Source organism: Mus caroli, unplaced genomic scaffold (genome assembly GCF_978045245.1).
Source record: "Mus caroli unplaced genomic scaffold, Mus_caroli_1 scaffold_3, whole genome shotgun sequence".
Lineage (NCBI taxonomy): Eukaryota > Metazoa > Chordata > Mammalia > Rodentia > Muridae > Mus > Mus caroli.
In genome coordinates this window covers 37,359,970-37,372,738 of record NW_028227258.1, presented here as the reverse complement: position 1 = coordinate 37,372,738, position 12,769 = coordinate 37,359,970, and the positions used below count along the sequence as shown (strand labels likewise).

General features: G+C 41.5%; 1 protein-coding gene across 2 annotated transcripts in view; it reads left to right on the top strand.

Annotated features, from left to right (window-relative positions):
• The window catches only part of Pde5a (phosphodiesterase 5A), a 136,142-nt gene that overhangs the window by 39,196 nt on the left and 84,177 nt on the right, over positions 1 to 12,769 (top strand). For both annotated transcript variants that reach the window (XM_021157938.3, XM_021157939.3), the window contains exon 3: positions 2,007 to 2,096. In XM_021157938.3, the coding sequence (XP_021013597.1) occupies positions 2,007 to 2,096 (90 nt within the window). The remainder of the gene's footprint in view (positions 1 to 2,006; positions 2,097 to 12,769) is intronic.

Sequence of the window (12,769 nt, the reverse complement as noted above, 5' to 3'; positions counted from 1 at the left end):
AGAAAAAATAGAAATGACCTTCAAAAGATGAGGGCTTTCCTGAGTGAATTGAATATTCCTTAGTCCCGAGGGGAATTCCAAATGCAGCTTTTAGAACAAGGAGACTGTTAGTATGTGGAGGACAACGCTCACCTGGGTGGGACATTTTGCCGTGGGTGTTTCCATTCTAACCTGACCATCCATGCTCAGACCCGATTTTCTTTTCTAAGATTTCAGTCCTAATGAGCAAGGCTTGCTTTGAGGCTCACAGACCACAAATGACCACATCTGATAATGTTAGTATCATTCATTATGATTCTCCCAGTTACTAATAACTACCAACTATGAAGAAGACAGTGATAGGTGAGAGAGAGAGAGCTTTTTAAAACTTCCACTTAATTCATAGCTCAGTTTAGATCTTGCTAATCTAAGTAATGATGGAGAACTGCCTTGTACTTTAATTTGACCTACATTTAGAACTTTGACACCTTTTCACATATCCTTTGTGATTCTTAGATCTGCATCTCCGTGCTTTAAAAAAGAAAAAGGAAAGATGGGGCTGGAGAGACGGCTTGGCAACTGCTACACATGCAGAGGACTGGGGTTTGTTCAGTTGCTATCACCCAAGGCAGAGAGTTCACAACTGCCCTAACTCCAGCTCCAGAGGACCTAGTGCCTTCTGGTCTCTGTGGGCACTTGCTCACATGTGCACACATGCATGCGCGCGCGAACACACACACACACACACACACACACACACACACACACACTTAAAAACCAGTTTTTAAGAGCAAAGAGATTTAGGAAGAAACAAAATCCTTACACCCAATAGAGAAGTGTCAGCACTTGGGAGGGCAGAGGGAGGAGGCATTTCTCTGCCCCGAGAACCTCAGCACCCTGAAGACTTCCCTTAGACTTTAAAACCAAACGAGGATCCTTGGCTTTGATGGAGAAAAGGATTTAAAACTAGCCAGCTTATGAAAGCAGAGTTGAGGTTTAAGAAAGCTCTTTGTAAGTGAGATTCGGTCTGAGGGTTAAGGGAAATAGAGTCACTCAGAAGAAAGTGAGACAAGCTCAAGAGTGTGGGTGTGAATCACTCAAAGAAGAGTTGGGCTCATCTGTGTTTTGAACAGTCACGGATAGGATTGGGGTGGGTTTTGAAGTCGCTATCGTTAAAGAGTTGCTAAGGAACCTCAATGAGGTCACTGAGTGGGTCCTCCTGGGCAGCTTCAGGAGACAGCTGATGAGGTAAGAGTAATCTACAGTGGTGAAGGCATGTATCTTTAGTATAAACAAAGTTAACAAATTTCATGTCCTGGGGAACAGGGTTGAGGCCTTACCTAGAATTATATACATTCAGGCCTAGGTCATCGTTACTTTAATTTAAGGTAGCTATATATGAAATGAATGTTAATTCTATACCGGCAGCTTTTATGGAAAATTTGTGCTAGAATTGGAGATGTTCACTCGGATGGCAAAGGGTTTTACCCAGACTGTAGGATGAGTCTCCTCTTCTTTTCCATTCCCCCATGGTTTCCATATCTTACTCCCCTGTCTCAGAAGGACAGAGGGGATGTGTAGAACAATCCTTACAAAAGACATTAAATCATTTGTTGGGAAGGTTTTAGAGCAGAGCTGCTTTTCTGTGAGTGACACAGTATCACCAGACAAAGACAGATGGGAACAGACAATTTTTGTCATAGGGCCAAAGAGGGTACTTTTCTTCAACTATAAAGCACTCTAAATATTTTGTATGTCATTTATTTTTGGATTATTGTTAAAATCTTGCTTTGGGTTTGGGGTGTTTAGTTTTCATAAGCATTGGAACCCCCAAAATAGCCCTGAAACTTATCTCTGTCAGATGCTATGGGCTTACATGATTTTAATGCTGTTCACAATGATAAAATCATTACTCAATAGTAACAAGGTAAGTCAAAGGTTAGATTTCTCTAATCTAATGCACGAGAAAAATCAAATCAATCTTTGTACAGGCCAACCAATAAATTGAATTTCTCTTTTGTTCCCAGGATCCCCGGTTCAATGCAGAAGTTGACCAAATTACAGGCTACAAGACACAAAGTATCCTTTGTATGCCAATTAAGAACCACAGGGAAGAGGTAAGCCAGCCAATTTTTCATTTTATATAAAAGATCATTTAGAAATCTTTTTTATTTTGCAAAACATCTTTTACTCTCATATGAAGTAATACTTCATTTATGAAGTAACACTATATTGACAAATTATTGTTTAATTTGAATATATAAATACTTCAATATTCTGTTTGAGATGTTTTTAACTGTAGTTACAGTGTTGAACGGTAAATAGAGGTTTTCCCTTGACTATTGGGAAGCAAATTATGTACATTTCACTTCCTCTCTCTCCTCTGTCGTTGGACTGTCTTATCCTATCTTATATATGTCATTATGGTATGTTCTAGTGGATTTGTTTCACATTGAATGTTTTATTGCCTAAATAATGCTTATTTCATAAATGTTCCTCCAGTTGCTATCATTATCAGTTGATTTCTGTGAATTTAGATTGCAATTTGGGAAACAGAAATTGTAGCAAGTTTCAATGACATAGATTTAGATATAAAATTATAAAAGGGAAAATATAAATTATAAATTATAAGGGAAAACATTTTATATTTTATCTATGTTTTGTTAGCACTCCGTTTCCTCTTTATTTTATACTTCTATGAAAAAAAACATTGTAAGTTGTCAATTAAATCAAATGTTTCGATTGCACATTCTCAAATCTGAATTCACATTACAACCAACCAGGGGATTCTGAAGGATCACCGGTTGGGTGAGTCATGGTTTTCCAGATAAAGAGAGTCAATAGAATGCTTATAGATACAGCTGAGATTTATTATGGGAGTTGGCCAATATAATTGAAGGTCATCATCTTCCTTCATTAACCCAGAGACCAATTTAGTGGGCAGTGTAACTAAGGCTTGAAATCCTTAGGGGATCAAATCCAAATGCCTTAAGTCCTAGAGTTCTGATGTATGGAGGTGAGAGCTCCAGGAGAGGGGGCAAATAGCCTCTGCCTCTGGCTATCTGGTCTACCTAGATCCTGAGTGGCTTGGACAATGCCCACTCTCATTTGGTGGATCAAGACTCTTCTTCACGAGTCTGTTGATTCAGGTGCTATTTCTTCTCGAGACACCCTCACAGATGTACTCGAAAATGTTGCACTTGTTGCCTGGAGTCACTAAAAGAGGAGGATATATAAAATTAACCTTTAATACCAGGTAAGCTGGAATGTCTGTATTAACTGTTTTTATGGTGCTGTGATAAAACATCTTGACCAAGGACAACATAAGGGAGAAGTTTCATTTCACTTTGTGTTATCAGAGGGAGAGTCATTCCACAATGATGAGAGAGGCATAGCCATTTTTCACCAGAGCAGGAAGCTGAGAGACCACATCTCCATACTCAAGCACAAAGCAGACAGAGTGACCTGGAAGTGGGGCAGAGCTATGACCTTCCAGTGACTGTCTCCATTGACATTCTTAACCTCCTTGGATCCTCCACAAATAACAATACCAACTGGATACCGAATGTTCAAATACCCAAGCCTATGGAAGACATTTCTGATTCTAACCACCAGGTCCTCAGAGATTCAAAGGCCACTGTAGGCTTCTATAAAATTTGTGCCTGGCTTAATCTCAACTGTGTAGCAGAGAATTTTCTGCATGGGCTCTGGGACAGCAGAGTATAAACCCATGCTTGCCTATGGTTTATCCTCATACTGAATTCATATCCAACAAGGGTCTAATGTCAACCAGAGCTGTCTTCATTTTAATAAATAACATCCCCTCTTTTCCTTGTACAGGCACACTGAACTTTTCAGTCTGTGGGCTGGGCCAGTTCTTCTGTCCTCCTGAGACTTCCCCGGCCATGTTAGTTAGGGTGTACCACTCATTAGGGTGTGTCTCCAGAATGAATTTGAGAAGCAACCATAGTACTGAGGTTTGTGCTTTTGAGACCCAATTCTTTGTCATTCTACTGGAGGAATGTAACTGTGAATGTCAAGAAGGCTCCTGGAGGTTTACACTTCTCATTTTCCACAGCGTTGAAGGGAAATAGATGGATGTAGATTGGCTAACTTGGTGGCCTCCGTTAGAGAGACACCCCCTCTCCCAAGAGCTATACCAGGACTCCCTTTGCCCATGCACGTCACTTCCGGAAGCAAGCCTCCTGCCTACTCTACTTTTTCTCCTGTTAGTGTCTGGTCCCCCTTATCCCCATTATTGCTTCCTAGAGGGCTTCTCATTTTGGGCTATTGCAGGTTAAATTGAAGCTCCCAGACCTGTGGTTATTCCTTGTTGTCAGGCCCTTAGGGTAGCTGAGTTTTAAATGGTAAGTTCTTCTTTTAGGGTGTGCCTGGCCACTGCCCTCTGAGTCATATGCAGCAGCTGCATGGATTTTGCCGGCCTTCTCTATCTAGTCCTGACCTTCTGCATCGAGGAATCCCTGTTTGACCAAAGCCCACAACTGGTTTGGGGTTTGTGCAGCTTTGGCTTGTCCTGAGGGCAGGACTGCCTGGCTCCACTCACCTCTGGGTTGAGGCTTCTGCTGCCTCCGCTCCCAGGGAGCCTGACCTGAGCTGTCTGCCGGGGTCTGCTTCCTTTCGGTGGAGCTGGCAATGTTTCCCTCTGCATGTTTCTGTCATCGCTTTTGTGAATCTCCAAAGCGCTTCTCTGTCTTTGGAACAGTGTGAAAAACTGGGTTTGTGTTAGTCCTCTTCTCCTTTGTCACGTGTGACGTGACAAATTTTCTTAAATGAAAATTTACAGGCGGGCTCGATGAGCCTTTTGGAATAATTGTAAAGACTGTTTGCTCCGAGTTTGACTCTCATCGGATTGCTTCCTGTATGACTAATCGAGGTGAATCCCTTTGAACTTCACTTTCCTTCTCTGCAAAGCGGGAGTAATAAAAGACCCACTGGCAGAGCTGTATTCACACAGACAGAAGGCCAGACATGCCTTGTGACACTGTGGAAATGGTCAGTAAATACCATCTAGTGCTTTTTGAAACAACTCACGTGAGTAACAATAATGGATCTTGTAAGAGAAGGAATGTGGGAGCCCGAGGCAGTCACTAGCCAGCTCGCAATCACAGGCTGGGTCCGATGAGAGTGGCATAGCTTGGCCTGGGATTCTGTTTGTCATCCCTTAATCAAATGTCAACTTTAAAAGAAACATGGCCTTCTAGTCTTTTTTTTTTTTTTCTCATAATTGAGGCCGAGTGGATTTACCTTCTCTTTGTTTAAATCATTCCCATTAAGCTATTTCCCATTCTAGCTACTTACCAGAGAACCTAACAGAGCTATGATTATTGAATTACTGTTTTTCTCTTGTTTATAAAATATTTTATACTCTTTAGTGACAGTGATTTTTTTTTCAAGGGAAAGAGTCCTGGCAGTTGTGTGGCTGGGGAAGTTGGGTGTTACATACTGAAGTCTGTGCTCTGATATAGGCCAGGGCACTCTGAAAGATTTTTAGGATTCACTAAAATGCTAAGTATTACCTCTTGTTATGTATTTACTTATTGTCTGTACACACACACACACACACACATGTGAGTGTACACACACACACACACGCACACACACGTGAGTGTGCACACACACACGTGAGTGTACACACACACGTGAGTGTACACACACACGTGAGTGTACACACACACGTGAGTGTACACACACATGTGAGTGTACACACATACACACACGTGAGTGTACACACACACACACACATGTGAGTGTACACACACACACACATGGAGATCAGAAGGTAAGAGCTTTAAGAGTTTTTTCTCTCCTTCTACCATGTGGGTCCAGGGAATTGAACTCATGACTTTAGGGCTGGTGGTAAGCACCTTTACTTGCTGAGCCATCTTGCCAGCCCAGCCTCTTGTTCTTGTGAGATATATTAGCAAATTAAAATTTTCAGGAGTTCCTTTCAATAATGTTACGTTATAATCCATTGATATAATGGATATAGCAGTGTCATTTTGGAAGCCAGCATCATGGCTATGCATACAGTGTAGCGAGTAAGGTTTTATCTTTCTCCCTCTTCTCTCTATTCCTTCTAAACACACAGGTTAATAGGGGGAAAATGGCTAGAGAAGCTTGAGGAAGCTAAAATAGTCTATTTCCGAAAGGTCAAAGACCAATTAGTCAGCGGCAAATGAATGGCCAAAGGACAAAAGTCAATCAAAGGAGAGGAGATCAGTCCAGTGTGTGAGAGTGATTAAGCGGTGTGAAATAGGACTGGGAAGAGACAGAAACTCTGGAGGGAGAGTCCCTGATATGTGGGGAAGAAGACAGCAGGGCGCTCAGGGCAGGGAAGTGAAGGGAAGACAAGCATCGACACTTGGGCTCTCAATAGTCACAGATCAGAGTCTGTCCAAGAGCATGTTCAAGGTCTCCGGGGCACAGTGCAAAGTTCACCTCACTGATACCTTCCAGTTGTCTACGAAAAGCAAAAGATCCACTGACCCGTCTCTCAGAGACTATGTTAGGAGCACACAGCTAAAACACAAGCTCTGGTGCAACACCACCAGTGTCCACTGAAGAGCAACACCACTAGTGTCCACTGAAGAGGTAGCAGTGTGTCGAGGGCTATGGCTGTTTACTCTCTGTCTGCCTTACGGGAGCATTGAACACTGTGTGGAGTTTCTTGCTATCCCCACGACTTCCTTATCATTTCTCATTCTCAATAGATTTTGATTCTTCTCCTTCTCAGCGATAAAATGGAAACAAAGGAAAGAACAGCTTTCATTTCCCCCAACCCCCGTCTGTGCTTTTACAGAGCCATGAGGACAGGAGTACAAGGACTCTTGCATTCCTGCTGCTGAGGGAGATGGAGGGTTATGGTTGATACCACTGCTATCTGTTCACCAAATTTCTTCTCTACCTGCTCCAAGATGGGGTCCTCTTAATTTACTCTCCAGATGGCTCATTCCTAGTAGCCCAGAAATATGCTGCTCATGAAAATTTGGAATATTCTTCCTCAGAAATAGGAAAAAATGTAAATGACACTAGTGTGACCTGTTTCAAAATGTGTTTCTCAATCAAAACAGCCACAGTGAGCAAATTAGATGTTATTTATCCAAATTAGATGGCTAATTGGTAAAATTCACATATTGTATTAAATAAGTTTAGAGCATGTCAAATAACAGATTTATTTGCTTAGTGAGTTGATTAGAAAATTTTTGAATTGATAAGCTGTTAAATTAATTAGTGGTATAGGCTGAATATGATGTGGTTTCAGACTGGAAAATACGTCATTCATTAAACAAAGATACTGAGATGTTATAAATTTTTATTATTTTGTTATTTAGAACATCTATTATGTTCAGTAAGAGAAAGCAAAAATTAATAAAGCTGTTAAGTGACCGAGAGAGAAAAAAAGAAAGAAATAGGACTTGGGAAGTAATTGCCTGATGTGGAGAAGGCAGTTTCCATGTGCAATGTTTCTGGAGTAAATACTGTGGGAATTGTCCTAGGGGTCTGTCATTTTTATAACACCCTTGGAAGCACGCAGACCAAGAAACTAAACTGGAACAGAGGGTCTTGGTCACATTACTAGGAACTATAGCCTAACACCCAGAAACACACCTTTGGACTGTGCAGTCACAATACAGAAAAGAAATTGTTGACATTCCACCGTGCATGACAACTGCACTGTCTCTCCCTCTTAAATTTCTGCGGTTTTGCATGGGGAGGGGTGGAAAGGGTCCTGATGCCGTGTTGTAGTCACAGCCAGGGGACCTAATGGTCTTCTGATGACCATTCAATGTCAGGGCCTAAGTCACTTAACACAAAGGAAGGAAGGAGCAGAGAGACACGTTCTCTAGGCCTGTGTGAAGACTCCATAGGCAAGGTTTTACCAGGCACAGAAGAATTGCAAGAGGGTTCTTGCACTAAGCTGGGCCAGTGTGCCCCAGAGAGCAACCATGGTATGCCTACAAAGCAGACTGGAAGGAAAAAAAAATTATGCAAGTGTGCTTTTCAGACCTGTTATTAAGTTTCGTTCAGACTTAATTCTGGATTTTTCAGGCAAAGGCACTTGAGACAGTTCTTATTTTAGTCACTTGCATTAGTTATTTATGTAAGCAGACAGAATTCTCTTATGTTTAGCAAAGGAGCACGGAGAATTCAGCTGCCACTGGACCAGATGGCCTATTTCTGAAGCACTGCCCTTCCTCAATGTATGGTTGGTTCCTTGTGACACAGTACTGGAAACGAGTGTTCCTTTGTATTTATAGGGACCAAACCTAGATACTGACTCTCACACGGGGATTCATCACTTGGAGCTTCCTGCTGCTTTCTCTGTGGATCACCTGGGGCGGAGGGCAGGGGAGTGAGAGGGAGACAGAAGGCAGGACTTTACAGAAGGCAGGAGTTCACAGAATAATGCAATGCTGAAGAGAGCATCTGCCAGTTTCTAGCTAGATTCCTGAGAGATAAATACTTTGATGAAGTAAAGCCATTTAACACACGCCCACATCACACAATAAGGCCCGACAAATGTGTCATTAAACTACAATACGCAAAAGTAAATGCTTTGTAGAATTTAAGCTTTGTATGGCCTGTGTTTTGACCATTTAAAATATTGTCTCTAACACTGTCTTATTTGACAAGTAATGGTTGAATTATTGAGATATATAGATACTGATCTAAGCAAAAGAGAGATGAAAAATAAATAGGAAAATAAATAAGTCTGGCATTATAAAAGCAGATACAGGAGGATTATCAATTCAAGATTAGCCTGGGTTACTTAGAGAGACATTGTCTCAAAAAAGATAATAATAATAATAATAATATATTTAAAGGAGCAAGCAAAATACATGCTTTTTAATTTTTCCATTTGGAATGAGAGTGCTTGTGTCCCAGGAGCAATTCTGTATGAGGTGGATGTTAAGTGGATCCAGGATTCACATGAAATACTGGACCAAGGAGCTGAGACTTTGGGGAGCAAGGCCGAGAGCCTGCTGCTGTGTTCATCTGTGTCTTTGCCCGCAGCCTTTCAGGAGGAAACGCCTGCTCCCGTGATCTGCTTGTCAGTGCTTGCTGTACCACGGAGGTAGAGACTGAAGATCTGGTGATCTATGCCCGTTGTAACAGGGGAGGATTTTTTAGATTTGACAAGGAAATTCAGTACAAATAAAATGTTAAGAGTGGTATGCTTCTAACCATTTAATTCCAAGGAAAATATAATTACAAAACTCGGCAAAGTTTATTAGTGGACTGTCAGTTGGTCTAGGTCTATTTTAGTCGCCTTTAAGAGCTGGTCAGCTTTTAAAAACAATTGTTCCCGGAGCTTACTCCCCTGCAGTGCTCTTTCTTGTAGGTTTGTTTTAGAAACAAAATAGACTTGCTGGGAGCGGTTTCTGTTTGTTCTGGACTGGAAGCCGTGATGCTGAAGAGCCTTCCCTTTTCCACATTAGCACTTAGATAATAAACAACTGTACTTTCAGAGAAGAAGGTAACCACTTTCCCAAGGGGGGGTGTCGGGACGATTCCTAAGAATAGCAGATGAAGAATAGTCTAATAGGTGAAATCTGTATCTACAGCTTGGACCCAGAGCGAAAGGGAAGTGCATAGACAATTCAGACTCAAGAATCCCGCCAGCAGTGTGCGCTATCACTCAAACCAGGCCTCATTTAGAATGCTCAGAAAATGTGGTTCATGCTATCCTTCATTCAGCAGAGGGTCCAACTTCATTGGTACATTCTTTAACCATTCTGATGCTTGTTGGAGGGTATTGCATTTTTTAATTTTATAGGTCATTTATACATTTAATTTTGATGAGTTTTATATAGTCCTCAGTGGTGAGTGTTAAGGTTCTGCAACCAGTTGCAGATAAGAATAAAGAATTTCTTTGTGTAATATTCAACCCAAGGCTGCATATCAGACCTGTAGATAGATTTTGAGATTGTTCACACATATTATAGTAATTATTAGTGAAATTACAGCTCTAAATAGGTATGTGTGCCAGCATCGTATTCAGATAAGGACTAAAGTTTCACAGGGAAAGTCCTTTATCAGCCTCCGTGACTCATGTTTCTTTTTTCAACCCAACTACATTTTAATATCTACATCACAAAAAGAATTATGTTGAAACTTCATCTAAAATCCTACTTTCTTCTCTACCATAAAGAGAAAATTAGTCCTCCAGGCTGAATTTTAAGACAAAGAGATGTGTCTTAGTTAGGTTTTCTGGCACTGCCATGAAACACCATTACAAGAGCCTTTCGGGGAGGAAAGGGTTAATACTATTTGCTTACATTTCCACATTGCAGCTCATCCATAGCCTCCGTCCATTTGTGTTACTTCTTCTCGGGTATTTATAAGAAAACTAACAAGTGCACGCACCCTTCTCTTCTTATTAATGGGAAAAATTTAACATATGCACATTTCTCACTTTGTACTGTGAAGAAATGTCCTAGCTCCAAAGAAACTCACTTATTTAGAGAGTAAGCGGGATTTTGAAAAGGACACTTGAATGCATTCTCCACAAGTTGGTAATACTGGGCACTGCTGTTGTTTTATTTACATTATGTTGCCGTGTTCTGGTTTTCTTGAGGTGGTGTGTGACAAGGGGATGGGATGTCAGGATTTGCAGTCTTCCATTTCTCCTGTGTCATCTGATTCCACGTGGAGCTTCTGCTGAAAACTGAAATCGAGAGATGTATTGAGACTGATAAGTGACCTCAGAAAACGTCTAGGACTAGTTGCTTATTGAATAAGGGGTTGCTCTCTGTGACAGTGATGGGTTGTCCCTGACATGACCAGCAGCCGCATTCCACATTGCTCTCTCAGAGAGACTCAAGCTGTTCCTAGAGAACATTCAGCTCTGTGGGACATAATGTCAGTTGATGCTGTGGGTATTGCCAGTGAAACTGAGGCTCCTTTCTGCTTGAAAATACAGCATAGGGCACGAGGTCGGCAGCAATCACACGGGCTTCCCAATAGTGCTCTGACATTCAGAGTGGCTTTGACTCAACTGTGAAGCCTGAACATATACTGGCCATAAAAGCTGCCTCTGAGAGCTAGACCAGGGAAGCTAGAGGATCAACATTCCCAGGCCAGTCTTGGCTACATAGTAAGTTCCAGGCCAGCCTAAGCTATATATTAAGGAGAGACTTTGTCTCAAAAACAACAACAAAGCTAACCACAAAGTAGTTACTTGGTCTTAAGAAAATGTACCAATTTGTTCAAAGGGCAATCCATAGCAGACTAGAGGGAAAGCCTTTACGGGCACACAAGGAAGGCAGAGGATGCTGACTTTGTTCAAGGCAGTTGAAATTCAGACCATCGATGTCTTTTACCTGTGTGACTTTAAACAAACATTATACCTTTTCTTTCCTTGTTCCTGCTGATGCTGATGACTAAGAGTCTTGTTCATGGTAGACAACTATTCTACCATTGAATTATAGCCCCAAGTGTCTGTTCTTAACCTATTGCTTTATTCCACGATGATTTTAGAATGTCATCCTTCAGAAGGATGGCACACACACACACACACACACACACACATTTCCCTCCTGAGAGTAATACCTAGTGTATGTTTGGTTAGTTTGATTTTGGTCGGGGGGGGGGTGGTTGTTCTCTCTTCTTCTTCTTCTTCTTCTTCTTCTTCTTCTTCTTCTTCTTCTTCTTCTTCTTCTTCTTCTTCTTCTTCTTCTTCTTCTTCTTCCTCTTCTTCTTCTTCTTCTTCTTCTTCTTCTTCTTCTTCTTCTTCTTCTTCTTCTTCTTCTTCTTCCTCTTCTTCTTCCCTCCCTCCCTCCCTCCCTCCCTCCCTCCCTCCCTCCCTCCCTCCCTCCCTCCCTCCTTCCCTCCTTCCCTCCTTCCCTTCCTCCACCCACCCATCCACCATTCTATCTGTTTTTGCAATATGGTCTTTTTGCATAGACCAGGAACTCACTGTGTAGCTCAAGTCGGTCTTGAAATCTCAGCAGACCTCTTGCCTCAGCCTCCCCAGTGCTGGGAGTACAGCTGTGTGCTACTACATGTAGCTACTTGCTTCGTTTTGATTTAATTTATTTCTATGTGTAAGGATGTTTGGCCTGCATGTGTCTATGTACTGTGCTGTGCTGATACCTTCAGAGTTCAGAAGCTGGTTTGGATCTCTTGAGGCCGGAGTTACAAATCGCTGTGAGCTGCTCTGTGAGTGTTGGAGATCAAGACTTTGTCTTCTGAAAGAGCAGCCAGTACTCTTAACTGCTGAGCCATCTGTCCAGCTCACACTTGCCCGATTTTTAATGTAAATGTTGTACTCAGTAATCCTAACTAAAACAAAAGCAACAACAAAAAAACTTGTCATCTAAGCCTACAGTATTAGTAGTGGAAAAATCATCAGCTACCAGAGAGTATGGGCTATTTATCATGAATATGAGAATGACTTATGAGTATGGGAATAACTCATTCTATGAAATTGTCTACGTACATATCTTTCTTTACTATTAGAAGAAATTAAATACGGTCAGCCTTCTGTAAGGATGGGTTCTGCCTCCATGGATTTATCTAACTTCAGATAAACATTCGGGGGAAAATTGGTTTGTTCAGACTATATACAAACCTTTCCTTTTGTTATTCCTTGAATAGTACAATATAGCAACTACTAAGATAGCATTTACGATGCATTGTGCATTATAAGTAATCTAGCAGGGACTGAAAGGAGGTGGGGGTATGTGTATGTTGGATACAAACTATATGTCATTTTACATGAAGGAGCTTACTGTTCTCCGATTTTGGCATCTGAATGGCAGGAATC